Source organism: Paramormyrops kingsleyae, chromosome 17, assembly GCF_048594095.1.
Source record: "Paramormyrops kingsleyae isolate MSU_618 chromosome 17, PKINGS_0.4, whole genome shotgun sequence".
In the NCBI taxonomy this organism is placed as follows: Eukaryota; Metazoa; Chordata; class Actinopteri; order Osteoglossiformes; family Mormyridae; genus Paramormyrops; species Paramormyrops kingsleyae.
The window spans coordinates 27,033,233-27,057,291 of NC_132813.1; the positions used below are offsets into that span (position 1 = coordinate 27,033,233).

The 24,059-nt window shown below is 41.4% G+C and overlaps 1 protein-coding gene and 1 long non-coding RNA gene across 2 annotated transcripts in view; both read right to left on the reverse strand.

Annotated features, from left to right (window-relative positions):
* The window catches only part of LOC111837223 (coagulation factor IX), a 33,307-nt gene extending 25,881 nt beyond the window's left edge, over positions 1 to 7,426 (reverse strand). The window contains exons 1-4 of the mRNA XM_023799089.1: positions 7,324 to 7,426; positions 6,372 to 6,470; positions 6,150 to 6,274; positions 5,232 to 5,395 (exon numbers count right to left, since the gene is read on the reverse strand). Coding sequence (XP_023654857.1) covers positions 5,232 to 5,321 — 90 coding nt within the window. The 5' untranslated portion in view covers positions 5,322 to 5,395; positions 6,150 to 6,274; positions 6,372 to 6,470; positions 7,324 to 7,426. The remainder of the gene's footprint in view (positions 1 to 5,231; positions 5,396 to 6,149; positions 6,275 to 6,371; positions 6,471 to 7,323) is intronic.
* Positions 7,427 to 14,382: 6,956 nt separating this feature from the next.
* LOC140579127 (uncharacterized) lies at positions 14,383 to 18,458 on the reverse strand. The gene is made up of 2 exons (XR_011983321.1): positions 17,041 to 18,458; positions 14,383 to 16,707 (listed from the first exon to the last, which is right to left on the reverse strand). It is a non-coding gene; the product is annotated as an uncharacterized lncRNA (long non-coding RNA).
* Between the last annotated feature and the right edge of the window lie 5,601 nt (positions 18,459 to 24,059).

The window sequence follows — 24,059 nt, forward strand, 5'->3', positions numbered from 1 at the left end:
GATGTGCCTGTCTTGTCTAGTTTTAAAGTTATTAACCCATTCATGTTTTGTCGACTGCACAGTATATGGATACAAAAATTAATTAAAATTTGCATGTAAAGCAATCTGGGAAACAAAGGGGTGTGCAACAGTCGCCATGAGCCCAAAATACTAAACCACCATATATCATTACAGCTGAAAGGACCTATATTATATTAGCGATTAACATGATTTGGCACAAATCACAAAATGTTTTGAAGCGGAAAAATAATCGGTGTGCATCGATGTCTGTGTACTGGACATCACAATTCTGTCATTAAAAACGGCCACCTTACATAATTCCGTAAAGATATTAAAGCCAGAAAACTGAATATCGAATATGAGGCTAACTTAACCGCGGTGACAGGTTCCAAGTCGTTTTCTCACTAAACATATGCTTCTTTTTTTCGTTTTGTCCTGTTGTAAATCATTTAATTGTTTGTTAAACAGTGTCTCACCTTCTATTAAGTGTCATATTAACAGACACCTTTTATTATTAGCTGTAAAACATAGAAACATGCTATTAGTGGAGGCTAGACACAACAAATCTTTCATAATGAGTAAAAATATAAATACATAGCCCTACCACTTGACATGATGTTTCTATATTTCATCTTGACTTGCTGCGACGAACGCTTTCCACTACTATTGCATTTGAAATCGGATCAGTTATTGTTAACATTAGGTTTCATTATGAGTAACATATAGTAATGGAACTTCAGGGAGCATTATATTACTTAGCAGCATATAATAGGTGACTTCTGAATTGTGTCGCATCTGTTAGCCTCTGTATTTATTAACAGTATTTCAATTCTTTTCAGAAAACACTACATTGTCTAATACTTGGTCGTGGGATATTTTAGACCACGTTTTATGACCGTGAAAATGTACGTATGCATTTTCTTCGTCGTGAATACGTTGCCAACAAGCCTGCCTGCTTTTGTTACCTGCCGTGGAATTGGACTTTCTTTAAAGGGTTGATTTAAACTCCTCATAACGCTGCATAATTAGCATGCAGTCTTCCTCCGTGAAACATATGGAGATCGCGCTATGAGTCAAACGGTGCCTTGCCTTGCCGAATGTGCTCCATATATGTGAACGCGCACAAACTCCAATGCAGTTAACACCGATTTAACAAATCAACTTCTTAACTGGAGTCGTAGTACTGATTAGCCCCGATGGAGTCAACATGATTTTGTTAACCTCGCGTTCGCAAATTACCTCGGGGTTAAGTCTGATTTGGTTAAACCCCCTTCGTAGTACAGGCCACTGTATGTCAAATTTTCAGTAAATGATTAAACCAACTACGCCATGTGCGATGATTGATTTACAGGGCCTTTATGAGGAGAAAAGGCTGCAATGTGTCACGGTGGACGTGTGGGACTCTTCCACACTCACTTCAGAGAGACAGTAGTTCATGTGGGGTGTTTGTGTGCAAGGTAAGCATCAATAAATGTTTTGGTTATTAGCAAATATTTAAAAACAAAAATATAACATGATTTTAAGTTTGTGAAGTGACTTGAGCATAACCAAAATTAAATGTTTGAATATATTTTTAGTTTGCAGAAAGACTTTTGGAAAACCAGTGTCAGGTTTTCCAATGAAACTGATGTCATAAACCGCTTCCGAAAAGAAATGGCCGTATGGCTTCTGGAGGAATCAGGTGAATACAGCCATGTTTATATACACTGGTAGAAGTTTGAACTTATAAACACACACTTGTTTGTTTATTTATTTATGTTTTCTGCAACAGATGACATCAGTGAAGTCTGCTCTTTTTGTGGAGAAGCGGAGACTGATGATTCATGGGTATGAAGGATGCAACACCCATACACACACAAACAAACCTATTTCCTGAAGACCAGTGCAAACCAGTAAAAAAATATTTCATAGGATCTATACAGTCAAGACGTGCTTAATGAGACAGCTATACAGTACATTTGTAATTCTGATCATTTTGTTTAACAGATTTCCTGTAATGACTGTGACAAGTGGTGTCACTTGTGTTGTGCTGGAAATCCACCCGCAAACCAGGATTTCTTCTGCGTACAATGTGAGAAATGAGGAATAGTGCATTTAGAAAAGTGCTTCTTGGTAAGAAGGTTGTGCCTCTTTTTCCCTCTTTCTTAAAGTTTTACTATTGTTTCAGTTAAATATATATATATATATATATATATATATATATATATATGTATGTGTGTGTGTGTTTGGAAAGCTGACTTTTGTTTGTGATATAAAATGATTAAAAATGTACAATGTAAAATTTCTCAGTTTATTTAATATATGTGTGCAATATTATGTTGCTAATTTAAAAAGTTATATTACATGCAATATTTAGAATGGTTTATTACTGGACATAAAATAAATAATGTGATTATATAATGGATATCTTTGGCTCAATTTTCAAATAAGCACATATGCAATATCAAGTGAAGACATATGTTCCCCTACACTTTTCTGAGGAAAGATGTATGTGTGACGCCTGAAAATCACTCAGGTACATTATTACATGAGAATACAGTAGCTTTATTAGTACTAAGGTCCAGAGTTGCCATGTGCCTGTTGTAACAGGGGGGAACCAAATATCCTGTATGTAAGGAAATTATGTTTCCCCTAATATTTAAGCAAAGATGTATGTATGACGTCTGAAAATCACTCAGGTACATTATGACATGAGGATACAGTAGTTTTATTAGTACTGAGGTCCAGAGTTGCCGTGTGCCTGTTTTAACAGGGGGGAACCAAATATCCTGGATGTCAGGAAATTATGTTTCCCCTAATATTTAAGCAAAGATGTATGTGTGACGTCTGAAAATCACTCAGGTACATTGTTACATGAGAATACAGTAGTTTTATTAGTACTGAGGTCCAGAGTTGCCGTGTGCCTGTTTTAACAGGGGGGGAACCAAATATCCTGGATGTCAGGAAATTATGTTTCCCCTCATTTTTAAGCAAAGATGTATGTGTGACGCCTGAAAATCACTCAGGTACATTATTACATGTGAATACAGTAGATCGTCACGCATAATATAGTCTTACAAGCAAGACTACCGTTTTCGTCAAGAAATATCTCTATCCAGCGAATTAAATAATTTTATTTTGTATTTGCAAAAACAAAGAAACATTGAAAAGGCATGTGATTTTTAAAAATATATGGGTTGTTTACCTCAAGAGCTTCGTAGAAAGATATTAAAACGACAGAGAAACCGTCTAACTAAAGTGAAGCCGTCTATAACACTAAGTAGCAGGTGACGTCATGATTTAAATCAGCGCGCGACAGGGGGAACACGGGGGAACTGAATTTCTCATAACACCGGTCTCAGAAGGACAATGGTAATTCAACTTATAAAGACGTCAGCTTGCATTAGTCGATGAAACACTTAAACGAATACACGAAGGTTGTAAAATAACATATTTTCAACAAGCTAGACTTCTGCTGGCCACTTACATTAACCAATGCACGACAAACAGTACCATGACAGACAAACACAATGAACAGGTCACTCAATAAGAATGAATGATGCAACCAACTGGCTGCTTTTAGCGTCAAGGTGGTTAAAATGGTACGGTCCACATTAGGGGTGTCTGAAATCGTTTTACATAAAATTTTCCTACAAGGTGAGGTTATCTTTTTTTTTTTTTTTACAACAAAAAAATATTAAAATTACAACAAAAATATTAAGACCGCCCCACAAACTGCTATTTTTGTTTCTTTGGGGGGGGTCTGAGTCTTGATTGGGGGGTACAGTAACCCGCAGTACCCCCCGTAATTTGAACCATGATCCCAGCAGCCTCTACAGCAATCCCAGAAATCTCAGCGGAGATTATATCATGTTATGTTGTGAAATATCAGCCACATGCTTCCTTGGTCTCTCCCTATTTTGCTTTCTACTACTATATCAGCTGTTACTGAACAACGTTCATCAGTTTGGGTATGTTTTTCAATAGGATTTGTTCTGATTGATTTTACCAGTCTTTCTCTAAACCCTTTCTGTTTGTCTGAGTAATAGACCAGATATGCTGAACTGTTTTTGTTACACCCCACAAATATGCCCTTTTCACATCTGGAATCCAGTTTCTTATGGTCATGTTTGTAAGCATACAATCCAACCCAAATATCCACATTTTAGAGAGGTCAGGCTTTCTAATCTGTGTTATTTGCTCTCTATATTATACTCTGTACAGTTCACAGGTCATCTAACAAGATTGATTGGGCGGTATCTGATTTTTAATATCGTTATACCACCCAGACATTATACAGCGGCATATTATATTTTTCCCAATAAAATTGGGGGTATTCCCAGTATTTCCCAATAAAATTGGGGGATATTCTAAGGAATATATTGTAGTAAATGGTATTACAGTAATACCACCCAAGCCTAGGCAGCAACCACCCCCGCCCCGCAGTTGTCCCTCATCTGCCTCCCTGAAATCAGTATGTCTGTGGTGGGATGTGTGAATTTCAAACTAATGATTGCCTTCATGGTCTTAGCAATGGACAATTTTAGAATTAAAAAGGTGACGAGGGTTGTATCTAGCCAAAATGTTATACAATGTTAAATTTAAATAATGCTGCCAGGAAATTAATTCAGTTATTAATAAATAATAATTATTTTTAAAAATACTAGTCTAATATAACTATAATTTATAACTATATTTTATGTGATTTATATATTTATAATTATATTTTATAATTTTTAATGATGATCCATAGTGATACCTATTATTAATAATTATAATAATTATTATTTAAAATAATGTTTAATATGTTTAATATTTAAAATGTGTAATAGTAGTTTAATAAATACATTTTCCATTCGAAGATGTTAACATAATGTCTTTAGGTGAAAACATGTATGCCAAATGTGTGGTAACTGTGGTATAAGCATGTCGAACTTCAAACTGTGCATTGTAAATGCTTCTGCAACCATACATTACTCTTACTTATTTGCATCTTATGAATAATGAATCTGGAAGTATTGTTAAGAAATATCTGGGAGTTTAAAAAAATTACATGAACATTTACCAAACTGCTGATGAGTTTATTAGCCTAAAATTAGTTTATTAGCCTAAAATTTTTAACTAAAATTAGTTAGTTAAATTTTTTGTGGCTTTTTTTTCAGTGCAATGAAAGTTTACTTTTCACTAGTAAAATGAAAGTGCAATGTATGTAAGTGTACATGGAGTGAGCCACAGCGACATCAGAGTGATACCGTTTTCTCTTTAGTTTGGAAGATCTCAGCTGCTTCTTCCTGGGAGCAGGTCTCCTCATAACACTCGCGCTCCAGGTTTCCTGGTAGCATTTCCTCCAGGAAAAAGTTGGCTCTTGGCTGTCGGACCTTCAGGACCTGAACTGCATCTCTCCACTCCAGAAATACTGAATGCAAAATAATGATTTGTTGACTATACTGCTTCATGGTCCTCTCAGCCCTCAAACCTGTTTTTTTTACACCTGTTTCTGCCATGTTTCTTTTAGATGTGTTTCACGTCTTATACAAAATTGCACTATAAAAATAACATTGTTTACAGAAAATAAAAATAAAAAGATCAAGCTTTTCTTATACAGTATGTTCAATGGAAAATTAATTTCCAATACTCTTCTTAGGTGTTATCATCTTGTTTTCTCATATTTATGGCAGTCAATTAGAACTTTCTAAACAAAGCATGAGCAAACTGAGCATGTATTCCTTCACAAAAATCTGAGATGCAAAATGCATTATACTGACATCTGTTACCTATTTACCACATATGAACCGACTTGCATTTTAGAAATTCGCTGTGATAGTGCAGTGAGTTCAACAGTGATATTACACCACTACCTTATCTTCAACACCACAATGGCCAGACAGTGCTGGTAAATAATTGCCTAGGCAGCACCCTAGGAAGTCAGTAGGGAGAATCAGCCAATACCCACAACTTCTGCATTAAGATTACATTCCCTTGACAGAGCTGTAGCCCCTGAGTGGATTCTACAGAGGATAACTTCCCTGAAGCTCCCTTCAACAAGGCAGTGCCAGGACTGTGTTTCTTATTCCTTTGTTCTCCTGTTTGTTCTGGCACAGTTGTCTCCCTGCATACTGACTCACCCCTTCCTTAGCCACCAATAAGCAGTCCATTGGGCTCTCACTCACTTCTCAAACTTGCCTCTATCTCATCACCAGACTTTGTATATAATAGAACAACGTGTACTGCTCCCCCCCATCCAAAGTGAAGATTGCACTCCACTATCCCAGGTGAAGACTATGCTCCCATGTGCCTAAGGAAATACATAACACAATTCATGATTTTATCTGGCTATGAAATTATTCAAAACACACAACAAGCAAAGTGACATGTTCTAAAGACTGACTCACTTTTGGAAGCTTGTGCTGTTGTGAGGGACAGCAGGAAAACAGCACTGAAGAGCAGACATTCAAGAAAGGACATCCTATGGCTGAGCCTCATTCTTCTACCTAGACAAAGAAGAGGAGCAGTAAGGCCTCGTTCACATGGACGTCTGTACCAGGCGTTTTTCTGACATTCGTGGCGCCAAGTGAGCGCCGAATGAACGCCGACCGTTTTTCTGTTCATTTGAGCAAATCAAAGCGACCACACGGGCGTTCAGCACCGGCGTTCGGCCGGCTACGCGTTCAGGTGGCGTCAAATAAACGCTGCATGCAACGTTTTCTTGGCGTCGAAATCCCGACGAACGCGAAGAAAACAACGCTATTGCGTTTACATGGCATTCGGTTGGCGTTCCAGAGGACCAAATATGTCCCACGATTCTGTACGGCAACTTCAAGAAGCCACATTTTACGGAAAATGTGATACTCGTAATATCGGTATTGTACCAGCAGTGAGTTAATCAGCTGCTGGTACAATACCGATATTATGAGTAACCCAAACCGACAGATCAACTGGTGCTAATATTTTCGCTTAAAATACCAATTTAAAAAGCTCAGTAGGCAACTGGAAATTTGGACATCTATAAGGAAAAACTCATTTAACTGATCGATGCGCCGTATCTGCTTTCTCTTTTCAACTGTCTTTACTCATAGGGTTCAACTGCAGTTAATACGAAATTACAAAAGCTGTAGAAATATTTCAGCATAAAATCATGCGATATAAATAATTATAGTGTTACAGCAATTACGGCCGTAATTATCATAAAGCCTTGCAACCCCGATCAGGATAAGCAGTGGGGATCGAGAATGATGGATGTGTGAATGTAAATAAAATTTACATAAATGCATCTTGGACTTCTAAAAATTAGTTTACACACCAAATTTAAGCAATTAATATATAAACCCCGCTTCTCTCCAATACCTCAACAATTACGGATGGATTCCAGAGTACAGCATAACTTTGGCTAGCCTACTTATTACCCGTGCGACATACTCAGAAAACGGCAGCTGAAAGTGAAACACACACACTGAACCTGAAAAAAATCACAAAAAACTGAAAATGAAAGACGCAAATTATGCACGTTTGAAAGTAATTTTTAAATGTAAAACTAGAACTTTACAATGTGATTTCGCCATCTTGTTTAAATCTCGAAATATACATTATAAACCTTAAGAGTAATTACTGCCCCCACGGGTAAACACACGAGACTACAGATTGGGCGCAAGACTGGTGTTAAACAGCGTCAAGCGAACGCCATCGAAACGGCAATCGAATGAAAGTTTACTGAATCGAACGCAGGAAATACACGTATGGTGTTCAGAGGGCGTTCATTTGGAACGTCCGTGTGGACGAGGCCTAAGGGTCTTGAAATTACAGGTGAGGCAAAAGGCTGAGATACAACACTGCTGAAAAAAGGCACCCCTAGTATTAAGTCTGATGGTAAAAAGATACATAACCTGCCAGAATAAAAATAGTCCCCAGATTAAAACACAGTATGGTGTACTGTGCTTTTCCAACATGACACAATCAGGAGAAAATTAAGCATGACTTACCAAGCGTATTAGTGTTTGGCATGAACAACAATTTGTCTGTAAAAAGAAAAATAGAAAAGCTGAACTTCAACCACACTTTAAATATTGACACAGGAGTGACACAATCGGTTAAACACCCCTCTCCAGGATACTCAAACTAGACAGTTTGGGTAGTTATTTAATTTAACATATAAAAACATGTCATGTTACGCTGTTTCAGACTTAATTCTTACTTAAACTGCTATTCAGTATTCACATCTCAAGTTGTCAGCTTTATACTGTAATTAATTTAAGAAAGTTAAATTACTTCCCCACTTCCCAAAACTAGATTCTAAACGAAGTAATTCATAATAATACATAAGTAATTAATTGTACTGCAGGATCTAAGTACACAAATAGTGTGGATTTTGAAATTCCAATAAGTTGTTTTAAGTACTGATTGTAAATCCACTATTACATAATGGAAAATTAGTTAGAAGCTAAGACTATTTAAAAAGTCAGTCTGTGTCATAATTAAAAAAAGAAGCAGTGAATGCAAATTAATACAGTATAGTATTCTACTGTTCTACATTTACAAATTACAATTTCATCATATACACTACAGTATATTGCCAAAAGTATTGGGAAACCTGCCTTTACACACACATGAGTTTTAATGACATCCCGTTCTTAATACATAGTCTTTAATATGGAGTTGGCTGACCCTTTGCAGCTACAGTATAACAGCTTCAACTCTTCTGGGAAGGCTGTCCACAAGGTCTTTATGGGAATTTTTGACCATTCATCCAGGAGAGGATGATTGTGAGGTTAGGCCCTGATGTTGGACAAAAAGGCCTGACTCAGTTTCTGCTCTAATTCATCCCAAAGGTGTTCTATCAGGTTGAGGTCAGGGCTCTGTACATACCAGTCAAGTTCCTCCACACCAGACTCGCTCATCCATGTCCTTATGGCCCTTGCTTTGTGCACTGCTGCGCAGTCATTGGAACAGGAAGGGGCCATCCCCAAACCGTTCCTACAAAGTTGGAAGCATGAAACTTTCCAAAATGACTTTGAATGCTGCAACATTAAGAGTTCCTTTTACTGGAACTAAGGGGCCAAGAAAGAGGGGTTCAGGTTTATGGGGCACTGGAAGACCTTCTGGAACAGGTGGGACCTGTTCAAGCCGGACGGGTTGCATCTGAAGTGTATTGGGGAGGCGTATGTGCAGAATAGTTGAGGAATGTTTAAACTAGGGACTGGGGGGGCAGGGAGGTCAGTTAAGAATTTATGTGGGGAGAGACGAAAAGCCCAAATAAATATTAAAAGTAGACACTGTAAAAGGCCTACCATTAGTGGCCTGTATTTGAATGCTAGGAGTATTAGAAACAAAATTAATTACTTAGAGGCTTTAATTTCTTCAGACAATTACGACATTATAGGAATAACTGAAACATGGATGAGTGACAATGATGGTGATGAATATAATATGGATGGTTATACGTTGTTCCGTAGAGACTGGATAGGCAAGAAGGGAGGTGGTGTTGCAGTATACGTACTGTAAAAGAAAACTTGCAGGCAAGGGATCTCACTGATAAAAATAAAAATTCAGAAGCTGTATGGATAAAACTTGATGCTAAAGATTCAAATGGCCTAATTGTCGGGGTTTGTTATAGAGCACCTAATGTAGCTGTAGATTATGAGTAATTAAAATGATGTGGTGGTTATGGGTGATTTTAATTTACCTGGGATACAGTTGGACACAGTCTCTGGCTCTTCTGTAAATGAACTTGAGATGGTGGAATTAGTACAGGATTGTTTTTTTTTACTCAGTTTGTTAATACTCCTACCAGGGGAGAAGCCCTTCTTGATCTTGTTTTCTGTAATAACCAGGATAGGATTGGAAAATTAGAGGTTTTAGACCCATTGTACGGTAGTGATCATAACATGGTTAAATTCGAGGTTAATTTTAGTGTCCGAAGAGCAAAGCCGAAATTAAAAGTATACAATGTTAGGAAGGCTAACTTTAATGGTATGAGACGGAAATTAGAAACTGTAAACTGGACAGAGTTAAATAGCAAAACAGTTGAAGAGGCATGGGAATTTTTCAAAAGCACATTGTTGCAAGTGCAAGAGGACTTCATACCTGTTTCCAGCAAAACTAAATGTAGGAAACGACAACCAAGGTGGTTTACTAAGGAAATTAAGAATAAAGTCAGGAGGAAAAGGGCTCTGTTCCACAATTGGAAAATAACTAATGATTTCAAAATTAAGCAGGAGTATCTAAGTCTACAGGCAGAGTTAAAAAATTACATTAGGCTATCCAAGAGGGATGTAGAAAGAAAAATTGCATTGGAGGCTAAGCATGACAGTAAAGGTTTCTTCCAATATTTTAACTCCAAGAGAGCACTAAAAGCTGAAATCACTAATTTGCAGGATAGTAAGGGACTTATAATTGATAATGAAATTGATATAGTAAATGAGTTTAATGATTATTTTTCAAGGGTGTTCACAATAGAGAACACAAGTAACTTACCACCAATTAATACGAATACAGCATCGTCTATGACCAATATATGTATAACTGAGGTTGATGTGATACTAAGCCTAGCTAAACTCAAAATAAATAAATCGCAGGGGCCTGATGGCATCTTACCTATAGTTTTAAAAGAGATGAGGGATATTATTAGCCAACCTTTAACTTTAATATTCCAGAAATCGTTATCTGCGGGTGTGGTACCATCAGATTGGAAGCATGCTAATATAATACCCATATTCAAAAAAGGGGATAGAAGTAATCCAGCAAACTATAGGCCAATCAGTTTAACTAGCATTACTGGAAAAATAATGGAAGCTATAATTCAAGTGAAAATGGTAGATTACCTAGATGCAAATAACATTATAAAAGATAGCCAACATGGATTTAGGAGAGGTAGATCCTGCTTAACGAATCTACTTGAGTTCTTTGAGGAAGCTACAAGTGAAATTGATCACAAAAAGGCCTATGATGTGATTTACTTAGATTTCCAGAAGGCCTTTGATGTTGTCCCCCACAAACGGCTCTTGCTAAAGCTTAAAGCTGCAGGGATTTTAGGAACTGTGGCAGCTTGGATCAAAAACTGGCTAACTGACAGGAAGCAGCGAGTAGTTATTAGAGGCACAATGTCACAGTGGGCCTCCGTTCATAGTGGCGTACCGCAGGGTTCAATTTTAGGACCACTATTGTTCCTAATTTACATTAATGATATTGACACAAATACATACAGTAAACTGGTTAAATTTGCAGACGACACCAGGGTGGGCGGTGTAGCAGATACTGATCTAGCAGCAGAGAGGCTTCAAAGGGCTCTGGATTTAATTAGCGAATGGGCTGATACTTGGCAGATGAAATTTAACACAGATAAATGTAAGGTAATCCATGCAGGGAGCAGAAATATAAAGTACAGATATTTTATGGGTTCCACTGAAATAAAGGTAGCTGATTACGAGAAAGATCTCGGTATGTATGTTGATGCTAGACAACACACCAGCACTCAGCAATCGCGGTAGAACCTTAGAACTTGTGGTACAAGCCATCGACCCGGTGTCAAACATTGCTGTTGCTTCAACTCGTCCCCCAATAATCACTTTAGTGTAAAACAGATCATCATATTGCTCTAGCTTTTGTGTGTTCTGCAGAACAACTGTACATTCAGGACTACACTCTTCGCATACAGTTTTATATACAGACTCACAATCAGGAATCACGGAATCACAATCCACTGATTTTGGGGGAGTATCATTAGGCCTTACACTCACTCCCTCCACATGCAGGCCTATTCGTTTCCCGTACGCGGTCCAACATCTAACTCAGGTACCCTACTGGTAGCACAAGCTTTAGCTTTATGACACTCTGCACATGCATGACCTGCTTTATAACAGAAAAAACACAGATGGTTCGCTCTGCAGTGAAAATGAGTGGTGTGACCAATATCTCCACACACTCCACATTAATGTTGTTCCGATTCTGATACTAGTATCGGAAATGCTGCCGATACCACCAAAAAATCTGGCATCTGTATCGGCGAGTATTTGAGTCCACGTACCGATCCGATACCATTTTCCTAAACATAACCTAGTTATGCCCGCTAGCTTTGCTTAACGCTGCAAATCGGAAATCAATTCTTCTTCGCTGCTCAGAATGCAAACACAGGAAGTTGTGTCGTGTTGCCACAAGCAACCACTGTTTACGGCAGCGAAGAAGTACAAACGTGCAAGAAGTATGTCCGCTGTTTGGCAGTATTTCAGGCTTGATCAACCAGCCAGTAAAACAGCGACATGTATTATACAGTATGTCAAGCTGCAATTTCAAGGGGTGGCACAGGTATTAGCAACTTTAACACAACAAACTTAATAAAGCATTTGAAGACGCGTCACCCCGTAGAACACGATGGTTACACAAAAGCTAGGACAGAGAAGGACGAGCCGTGCCAGACGCAACAAACATTGGAAGCTTCATTCAAACGAAGCAAAAAGTTTTCACAAGACAGCCAACGAGCAATAAAGATAACCGACAGGATTATCGAGTTTATTGTACTGGATGACCAGCCACTGTCAGTGGCTAAAATGCCTTTTATTTAACAAAATTGTTTGTGGACTTTAAGCTTTAAAGAGATTATTTTCTTATATTATTTATTTATTTTTCTATATTCCTAGATTTATTTGTTCCACTGTTTTTATACAGTTATATTGTAAAAATACTAAAATACTTTTTTCAGTTTACAGTGTTAGAATTGTGGCTGCATTTGAAGTTCTTTTTCAGATGTTGAAGTTCATTTTTTTTTTTTTTTAAATAAGTAATACTGTTAAATGTATGTCAGATAATAAAAACACTCTAGTTCACTATATGTACTTGTTCATGTTTTATTAAGGGATAAATCTAAAGCACAGCATAAAATAATTCTGTCAATTAATACAGGGCTAGTAGTATCTACAGCTGTATATACAGATACACACCCAGGTATCGGATCAGTACTCGGTATCGGCCGATACCCTGAGCCCAAGTATCGGAATCGGTATCGGGAGGGGAAAAATGGTATCGGAACATCTCTACTCCACATGAGAGAGTAGGCTTTACTCTGCTTCGGTGAGACTTAAGCAGATGCCACTCTGCACCAGCCTGAAATCTCGATTGACCATTCTCCAAGACACGCTCTAACATTGCCAAGATTTGTCCCATAGGCTCAATGGGCTCTTTAGTCAGAGTATGGTATACTTCTGACTCTGGTTCCTCAGTTGTCTTATTCTTCGTTTCAGAAGGCTGAACGGCAACTTCCTGTTTCAAAAGAGTGACGGCTGGGAATACTCTAGCCACTGAGCAACATCGTTTCTCTCTACCATACTCTTCTAACCGTGTGTGAACATCAACAACAACAACAAATTTATTTTTGTATAGCGCATTATCACAACATTACATCAGCAGCCGTCCACTGCTCCACAGGTCTACACTTCAATATAAGGGAAAGTTCAGGGTCTGGGCAATATCTAATAAACATTACAGTGAGTTCACGAGACAAATCGTCAATCTTCTTATTGTCTCTTTAAACAGTCCTCAGCCATGTCCATGGCTCTATTTAACCTCAGCCAGTAATCAAAGGGGTCCTCACCAGCATGTGGGAGTGTGCCATAAAAATCAGCCAATGGCATGTTAGAAAAAGCTGTGTCACTGAAATGCTGTTTCAACAAATCAAAAATAGGACTTGGGCCCTTACACAAATCAGTAGAGGGGTTACTACGTAAGCCCACCCTCACAACTTCTTGTGCCCGCCCCATAAGTCTACTCATGACTTCCTCAGCTTGTTCTTCAATTGGTGCCTCTATTTTGTGCAAATATGACACCACCATGGCTTCCCACTCATGTATCGTGAATGGTTCATCACGAGCAGCCCTAAAACAAACAGGTTCTTTAATCTCAGACTTTAGAACTCTGTTCGGGAGAGATGAGTCAGCCTTACTAGACCCACACACTTTAGACTCTAAACTGGTAGCTATGCTCTCCCCAATAGAGCGTCCCATACGTTCTACCATCCCCACTAGAAATTCCACTGAACCATTGGCATCCATTAAACTAGGTTGCTTCAGTTCTACTTCACTCAACTGAAGTGGTGGGGGACTCAAATTACTGTCTACATCATGCACAGTCTCTAAACCAGACGTGGGAGTAGATGTGACAGGCATATAATCTGATCTACCCCTCCCCACTGAAGGCATAGGTGAAAACATAAAAAGCCCTCTACCTCTTCCAAAATTATACCCTGAATCCATGTTCAACACTGACAATAGCAAGGTTTACAAAAAAAATGTAAATGTATTGTCTCAGAACATCAAAATAACACTTTCAGAGTAAACGACAAGGAAGAAAAAGGTGTATTATTTGAAAAGAAAAAAAAAACTTAGTTTCAGCACTCAAAGTTCAAGTAAAATGTGCACAAAATTTCAGTCATTACAACAAAGCTTTTTAATAACCCACAGTAAATGTCCTCTTCTTTTTTTTTTTCCAAAGTCAAATCTTCAGTCGCTATTGTTGTCAATCACACGTGCAATTTTATACCACAATACCCTAACTTTGCTCCTCCCAGCGGTAAACCATGGTCCTTCTTCTCTTCCTTGCGGACAAAGGCGATACTGCGCCACGTGGAAAGTCCTCGAAACCCACGGCACGAACACCTCCGATCAGTCGGTCCAGCACACTGTTTCCAGAGTCACGGTCACGGCACCATTGTAACGGCTTGCATCTGCGTTGTGTTTGAAAATTAAAAGATTCAACTCCATTTCGCGCCTCAGGTGGTTTATTTAATTCTGTTAAAACACAGTCATGAGGTGATCAGTTTCACAACGTTTCCACACACGTCCCATCACAACCATTCTCTCTGCTGGCGCGAATCCTACTCAAACATTATTTTTAAAGTAAATATAACATAAAACATATTTAAAACAGTAATATATAAAATAAAACATGTACCTGTTAAAACACAGTCATGAGGTGATCAGTTTCACAACGTTTCCACACACGTTCTGCAATGACGAGTGTACATTACATTATGATATGTTTTGGTAACATAAATGAAGAAAAATAAATCAGTAAAATATAATAAAATCAACAAAAGAAATACATTTTTCCTGGAGCACTCACCCATCACAACCACTCTCTCTGCTGGCGCGAATCCTACTGATTCAGCTGGAAACAGTTTCCCTCATGGCGCCAACCAATGGATAGCGAGGGTGGATCAACCACAATTTAAAGGGCTATACACATATAAAAACCAAAAAAGGAAGGGGCAAGTGGAAACATCTTTCTGAACCTGTTACGCCCGCTCTGTGATTTTACGTAGCCTACCACTTCGTGGCTGAGTTGCAGTTGTTCACAATTGCGTCCACTTTGTTATAGTACCAAATAACATTATGACAGATAGCCAACATGGATTTAGGAGAGGTAGGTCCTGTTTAACTAATTTACTAGTTTAGGTAATTTAATGTAGCTAATTATGAGAAAGACCTCGGTGTGTATGTTGATGCTGCCATGTCCCACTCTCGCCAGTGTGGGGAAGTGTGGTAGAAAAATTATAAATCAAGGACTTAGAATAAAAGTCTGGACCTCTTAGTTTGGTGAGTAAAGAAAATCTCTTTTATTCCAGCAAGTTCAGCAAAGCGCTTCCATCACACTCTGGCACTTGGTACCATGTCACACCCGGCACACAGAGCAACCAGTAGATAAACCATAACTCCCAGGACTTCTAAGTCCTGATTGGTCATGAAACATCAACAAACTAAACTGAAACGTATAACAAACACAATTCTCCTGCTCCATTGGTTCACCTTGGTAGCAAGGTAAAGTCCACCCATTATACGCAACTTCCTGGAGACAGCCTCGGCTTCTAGACTCTACTTGAGATATGTATATAGATATTAATTATATGACACTGAATCATTGTTAATGTTTGGGTGTTCCATTGATTAATGATTAACACATTGACGTATTGTCCCTGAATCGCTGAAAATACATGGTTAACATATGATTAGTATGATTAACATAAGTATGATTAACATGATGCAATCAATTGCGTAACATATTATATTGACTACTACAACTACTTTAATAAGCTATAACTCTTTGTGCACCAGTTGGGGTGGCTTCGAGTCTCTTCCTGCAAGTGGTTTCTCCCCCCCTTTGCTCCACTGTCTGCCCTTCCAAGGTCCGAGCTTCTGCGGAGCCAAATGCAGGCAGCTATCACAAAGCGAGGTCACATAGTATTCAAAACAATCTCTTCTGGCCTAAGGCCTAAGACATAACAGACCCAATATGCCTCCCCTCTCAGGCCTACCAATGTCCAATTTTACTTCCACACTCCCCCCTTTTGAACACGCGAAATCCGCGCTATTCACACAGAATCAGAGTTCACAGCAAAGTAATACTCCGGACAAAAGCGCAGCGGGGTAATGGGCGCTGGCGGCGGTTGGGTGGACCACGAGTCACCAGCAGAGTCGGCGTTGCTGGTCATACTGATGACAACCTGGGACTGTGGTTCGTAGAGCCAGGCAGGAAGGAGAGGATCATCCCCGCATGGACAAGGGGGAGCCCGCATCAGGACCTGGTGTGGTCCCCTCCATGTCGGCGTGTTCCATTTCTTCCACCTCAGGTCACGAAGCAACACCCAGTTTCCTGGGTCAAGCGGTGTCACAGCTCGTAGTGGTTCTCCCTCTGGAGTCCTCCAATTGGCTCGAACCTGGTCCCAGGCTGCACCTATCGCTTGCCGCAAACCTGTAAGATAAGTCAGCAAATCCCCATCCACAGTTTCCAGTGTGACATATCGCGAGGGAGACAAAACACGCATTGGCCTTCCTGTCAACACTTCAAAAGGAGCCAACCCTGTTTGGCGGTGTGTCCTGGCTCGCATGAATAACAAAGCCAGGGGCAGGGCATCAACCCAGGGCAGGGCAGGCTCTTCAGCATGCCCCCACTCGAGGGGTGATAGGCGCAATAATGTTTCAAATCAATTTGCATCCAACGGGACAATTTTGCCAGGGTCTCTGCGACAAACGTAGGACCATTGTCTGTGGTGATTTTAGATGGAATGTCCCATCGAGGAATCACCTCCTTCAGCAGACATTTAGCCACGTTCAGACCATCAGGGCGACAGCAAGGGAATGCCTCCACCCATCTGGAAAACAGATCTACAATCACCAAACAATACTCGTATCCCCTGCACGGCGTTAGCTCAATGAAATCCATTTGCAGGTGATCGAACGGGCTTTGGGGACTTGGGGTCACTGCCGGGTCGGTTGGAATGCCCTTCCCCACATTGAATTTCAGGCACATCATACACTTCCCGCAGAATTGGGCAGTAGCTGTGGCAAACCCAGGGGTATGCCACACCCGAGTCACAGCTGCCACCATCCCGTCACGAGACACATGATCCAGGCCATGAACGGCTTTGGCCATCCCTGGATACGCAGATCTAGGAGATAAGGTCGGTTAGTCCCAGAATGTCGCCACACGCCTTTCCCATCACACCGTGCACCGCTCCGTTTCCATCCGCGGAGCTCACCCTCTGTAGCACCTGTTTGAATCAAAACAAAGTCATTATCAGTGCATAGTTTATCAACATCCATTGCTAGTAAAACCTTATTCCCAAACCCAGTGGAGTCTTCAGCTAAACTTTTAGAAGACTGGTCTGCGAGATCATTCCCCTAACTGATTTCATCATTCCGCGTTGTGTGGGCCTGACACTTCACTATTGCCACCTGTTCGGGTAGCATGAGAGCGTCCAACAATTGTTCCATTAACTGAGGATGCTGAATGGGTTTTCGAGTGCTGGTGCGAAAACCTCTCTGCTTCCACAATGCACCATGGTCATGACACACCCCAAAGGCGTATCTTGAGTCTGTGTAGATAGTGACTTTCTGTCCTTCAGCCAGTTTGCAGGCCTGTTGCAGTGCAAACAGCTTAGCCGCCTGTGCGGACCAATGTCTAGGCAGCTGCCCTCCGTCCACAAGTGATCCATCTTGCACCACGGCATAGGAGGTCGCTGGCAATCCATCCTCCAGCCACAAATAACTCCCATCAACAAACAGGATGTTGCCTCCTTCCAGTGGGATGTCAGTCAGACCCGGCCTAGGTCTGCATCCACAGTCGATGACCTGCAAACAATCGTGCGGTTCCCCGTCCACCCCCGTGGGAAGGAGGGTCGCTGGATTCAAAGCAGAGCACCTTTCCACAGTCACATTTGCCAGTTTTAGCAAAAACATTCAGATAATGCACCGATTGCGCCGGCGTCAAATGAGATGTCCTGGCCTGTGTCAGGATCGCGTGCACTGCATGGGGAACTCGAAGTGTCAGTAGATGCAGCTGCACTAGATCTGCACTTGCCATCACTGCCTCAGCCGCTGGAAGACAAGGGGGTGATGCTCGAGCCACCGAGTCCAAACGTTTTGAGTAGTATACAACCGGTTTGCACCTCCCGCCGTAATACTGAGTCAGAACTGAAGTCATGAACCCTTTTTATTTATTTATTTATTTATTTATTTTTTCTCACATATTGCACAAATGGTTTTCTATAGTCAGGTACCCCCAAAGCTAGGGCTGACATTAATACCTGTTCTAAATCAATCAGGGTATCTTCAGCTTCGGGCATCCACGTCAGTCTGTCTGTCAGTCCTAGCCCAATTGTCAAACCAAGGGCTGTGATCTCTGTGCATAGTCCTGAATCCAAGGCCTGCAATAGCCAATCATTCCTGGGACTGAAAGCAATTGCTGTTTAGTCTCTGGTTTGGGCATCTCCTGTATGGATGCCACTTGGTCTGGTCCTAATGACCTTCCTTCACTTGTTAACATGTGTCCAAGGTATTTAACCCTTTGTGACACCAGCTGCAGCTTTTCTTTGGAGGCTTTGTGCCCAATTTTTATTGCCAGGAAGTCTAACATAGCTATGGTGTCCTGTTTACAGGACTCACGAGTGTGAGAGCAAAGCAACAAATCATCCACATACTGTACCAGTGTGCTACCCCCAGGCGCAGTAAACCCCTCCAAATTTTTTGCCAGCTCCTGTCCATACACGCTAGGTGACTCTGTAGCCCTGGGGCATCACTGTCCAAGTCCACCTCTTCCCCTGAAAGGTGAAGGCAAACCATTACTAGGAATCTGGATCTACTGGGATAGAAAAGAAAGCATTAGCCAAGTCAATGACAGAGAACCATTTAGCCTCCACTGGTATGGAAGCCAGAATCATAATTGGATTGGGTACAATAGGAGCTCTGGGGTGTATGGCTGCATTTACACCCCTCAAATCCTGTACAAACCTCCAAGTACCATTTGCCTTTTTCACAGGTAAGATAGGAGAATTAACTGGAGAATAGGCTATTTCCTTAATAGCCCCCCTTTTCACCAGATCTGCATATACTTCTCTCACTCCCTCCTCTGCTTCTCTAGATAAGGGATAGTGGGCCTTGTGAGGCCGAGAGTCAGACTTGGGGTGGACCACCAAAGGCTCAGCTGACACCACTCGGCCAAAATCATTTTTCCCTTTTACCCACAAGCAGTCTGGTACCTCCTCTAACCAGTCCGGCAGAGGATCAATACCTTTCCCCTTATCTTCTATTGTATCCCCTTTTCTCTGCACCTCTACACACTGGTCTATTTTATACCTCTGCACCTGACCATCTCCACTCATCCACCTACCTTCCTCCACACGTACCCACTTAGTCCTTTCCTCACACTCTGTGACCCAGGGTCCTAAATCCTTCCATTCTAGCGACCCCTTTTTCCCATATGATACATGGGGGATCGAACCTCCCACGTACCACTGTTCCTGGCCGGCCGACAAACGGACAGATGCCGCAGACTTGTCTTCTGCCACATAGAGGTAATCAAGCACAACAGTCTCAAAATCGTCCTTGTCCAGAAAACTGAGCAGTGCAATGCAATCTGCCAGGCTGCTCTTGTCCTTCAGGGATACAGTCTCTCAGGATTGTGTCATCCACTAGCCACCAAGTGGCAAAGTTATCCTTCTCCGATAAGCAAAACAGTCCCAAAGCCTCTGAGGTCACTGTGAAACCGTCTTCCCCCATTTCCACCTTCATTCTCAGCGTAGAGAAAGTCTTCCTGTTTCACAGAATGCTGTGGCATCAGTCCCACTGCCCCCCCTTCTTCAGCATCAGGGGCAGAAGGCTCAGCTCTCCAAAAAGGAGGAGGAACATAGGCAGGAGGACGAGGTGCAGGTGACAGCAGTGGAGGAGGGGACACTTCAGGCAGGACCAGATATCTGAAATAGGCTTTTTCCTCTTCTCAGCACCAGCTTCAGGCGGAGAAACAGCAGCAGTCAGATCGGCCCCCCTTTCCTCTCTGCTAACTTTACCTCTCCGCTGCTCCACTCTAGCTTTCCTATCTCTCTTCAAGGCCACAGACTACCACTGATAGTAATATTCTGGCCTGCACATACCCTTACCACAATAACCATTTTCCCTGCTTTCTAGCATTGTTTCACAACATTCTAGCTCCAGTATGTTTAGAGTGCCCTCCTTTGGCCATCTACCCCCAGTCTGACGATGTGTTATAAGCCTTCTTTAGTCCCAGGCCAGTAACCCATTCCATTATCTGCCTTGGGGACTGTTTCCCCTTATCCCCTTTATTACATTTCCTCATTATCTCTCCCTCGATTTCTGGAGGGTGTGAATGTTTACTTGACACACTCCCCATATCTACCCTTTAACAAATGGCGTTGAACATAAGACCTATGAAATATCTGTTCTGACCCTGATATCCTACAAACTCCCCTTCTCAAGGCAGCTGCCATCTGTACTAAGCACGCAGCTGCTGGGTGGTCACTAAACTAAACAAGACAAGACACCTTGTTACTGGGTGACGAAAGAATCATGAAAGAACTAAGTGTTATTCTAAACATTTAGTGTCCTAAAAGCAAATTAACAAGCTTATCCCAGTATATCTCAGATCCAACACATGATTCCCCAGAGACTTTTTGCTATATTAGTCCACAGGGCTATTCAACTATTCCATTTAACATAAGCACATGCATGCGACAGTGTGGAGCAAAATCAACTCCATGTATTGTTTATCCCACTGAGGATACTGCACCTGGGAGACCCCACACCCTTTACCACATACACATTCTCCAAAACCCACACACCCTATCAACATACACCTTTATACTGCCGTGGGACCGAGAGTGGGCCAAACCCCGAACAGTGCCTCAGCCCAGTGCCAGGGGTCTACGACAGCGCCTGTCTTAGGTTGTTCCTGTCCTCACACAGGAATCTTACCCGTCCTTGGCCTGTTACGCAGTGCTGTGCTACCGCATGCAATGCATTCACTGTCCAGCCTTCACCATACAATGTCGCACCACACAGAGCACACACCACCCTGCCCTCAGCCCCTGCTGCACCAAGCCTTTTCACCGTCATGTCTGGACCCCCTGCGGGTGACGGCTTCCCTGCCGCCTTCCTTGTGCCCCGTCGCACAATATACAGTGGCGCCACCAAAATCACGGACTTTCCCAAGGTCTCGTGCATCCACCTCTTCCACGTAATAGGTCACTCAGGTCTCCACTTGGACAGCACCCTTTCCCTATCACAGGTGGATGAGCGCTCTCCCACCGGCCTTCCTAACCGTGGTCAGCGCTTCCCCGTGCTTGGATCCCCTCAGTCACGGCGGACTTTCACATAACACACTCAAACAATACCAAACACATAACCATCAGCAACAAGCAAAGCAGCAGCAAGAATGAATAAACAGAGAAGCCTTTATCTCACCAAAACAGGTCTGGCCAAATCAGTCTCAGGAATGTTCAGGTCTGGGACAGCGTGGTCTCCGTTGTTCCTCGACGAGGGACTGGGCCAATCCTTAATCTCATCTGGATCTGGTCCCATCAGGCTCTACGCCTTACCTACTTCTATCGCAGGATCCCATCGTCTGGAACAAACAAAGAACTCAACTGCCCCACGTTGGGCGCCAAACTGTGGTAGAAAAATTATAAATCAAGGACTTAGAATAAAAGTCTGGACCTCTTAGTTTGGTGAGTAAAGAAAATCTCTTTTATTCCAGCAAGTTCAGCAAAGCGCTCCCATCACACTCTGGCACTTGGTACCAAGTCACACCCGGCACACAGAGCAACCAGTAGATAAACCATAACTCCCAGGACTTCTAAGTCCTGATTGGTCATGAAACATCAACAAACTAAGCTGAAACGTATAACAAACACAATTCTCCTGCTCCATTGGTTCACCTTGGTAGCAAGGTAAAGTCCACCCATTATACGCAACTTACTGGAGACAGCCTCGGCTTCTAGACTCTACTTGAGATATGTATATAGATATTAATTATATGACACTGAATCATTGTTAATGTTTGGGTGTTCCATTGATTAATGATTAACACATTGACGTATTGTCCCTGAATCGCTGAAAATACATGGTTAACATATGATTAGTATGATTAACATGATGCAATCAATTGCATAACATATTATATTGACTACTACAACTACTTTAATAAGCTATAACTCTTTGTGCACCAGTTGGGGTGGCTTCGAGTCTCTTCCTGCAAGTGGTTTCTCCCCCCCTTTGCTCCACTGTCTGCCCCTGCAAGGTCCAAGCTTCTGCGGAGCCAACTGCAGGCAGCTATCACAAAGCAAGGTCACATAGTATTCAAAACAATCTCTTCTGGCCTAAGGCCTAAGACATAACAGACCCAATATGCAGTGGCGGAGCTAGAGGGCTAGTTGGGGTGGCAATTGCCACCCCAGACGAAGTCCTTGCCACCCCTGTTGCCACCCCGCTGAAAACATTACACTGTGCAAGCGTGCTGTTGCTGCTACACTTTTCATTGGTTAAGTTGACACGCAGGTATTTCGTGCTCCAAACGGCTCCAAAACATCGCGGCAGCACACGCGGGATCGATGTAGATCGTTTTTGCTGGTATGTACGGCTTTTATTGGTATTAAATTAAACGAAGTACTGTTTTAACGGGAAGTAAGGGAGACATTGCACTGTAGTGCTTAGCATTAATTAGAGCTGGGCAATTTTTAAATAAAAAACTCGATTTACGATTCGAACCGATTTTTTTTGTCTGTTACGATAGTCGCTGTGTCAGATTACACGATTTTGACTCCTAAAAATTTTGTCACGTCGTGGACAAGAAACATGTCAGACTACACGTTGTTTTCCGACCAGTCATCGCGAGCTGTCTTACACACTCTTTCACTCGCACATACACAAGCTCACTCATATAGCCTACACACACACACTCGCACATACACTCTCATACATACATACTGTTCTATTATTATTCTTGTGGTACATATTTGAATGTGTACAACTGCCTTGTCCTGCCTTGTTTTGACAGGTCCAAGTTTACCTCAGTTTTTGTTTACTACTGGACTTGATTAGTCCAAGGAGCACTTTGAATACTTATTCTATTTTTGCTGTATACTTAATACATATATAATTGTGTACATTTTGGAAAATAAAAACTTTAATTAATCTGTATACATTTTGTGGAAAATAATTTATTTTTAGTGTAATTGAACACTTTGTATATTGACCCCCCAAAATAATACCTTGCCACCCCTTTGCCACCCCTGTTTTAAAAGTCTAGCTCCGCCACTGCCAATATGCCTCCCCTCCCGGGCCTACCAATGTCCAATTTTACTTCCACAGAAGCAATAGAAAAGGCTAATAGGATGTGTGGTCAAGTGAGGTTGATGCTACGATTATACAATTCCTTGGTAAGACCCCATCTAGAATACTGTGTGCAGTTTTGGTCACCATACCTCAAGGAGGACATTGCTGCCTTGGAAAAGGTGCAACGTAAGGCTATGAGAATTATTCCTGGTCTTAGAGGAATGTCTTATGAGGAGAGGTTAGCTGAGCTGAATCTGTTTAGCCTTGAGCAAAGGAGACTAAGGAGGGACATAAGAAATTTACAAATGAGAAAAGGTCATTCAGCCCATCAAGCTCGTTTGGGGAGAACCTAACTAATAGCTCAGAGTTGTTAAAATCTTATCTAGCTCTGATTTAAAGGAACCCAGGGTTTTAGCTTGCGCTACACTAGTAGGAAGACAATTCCATACTCTTACTACACACTGTGTAAAGAAGTGCTTC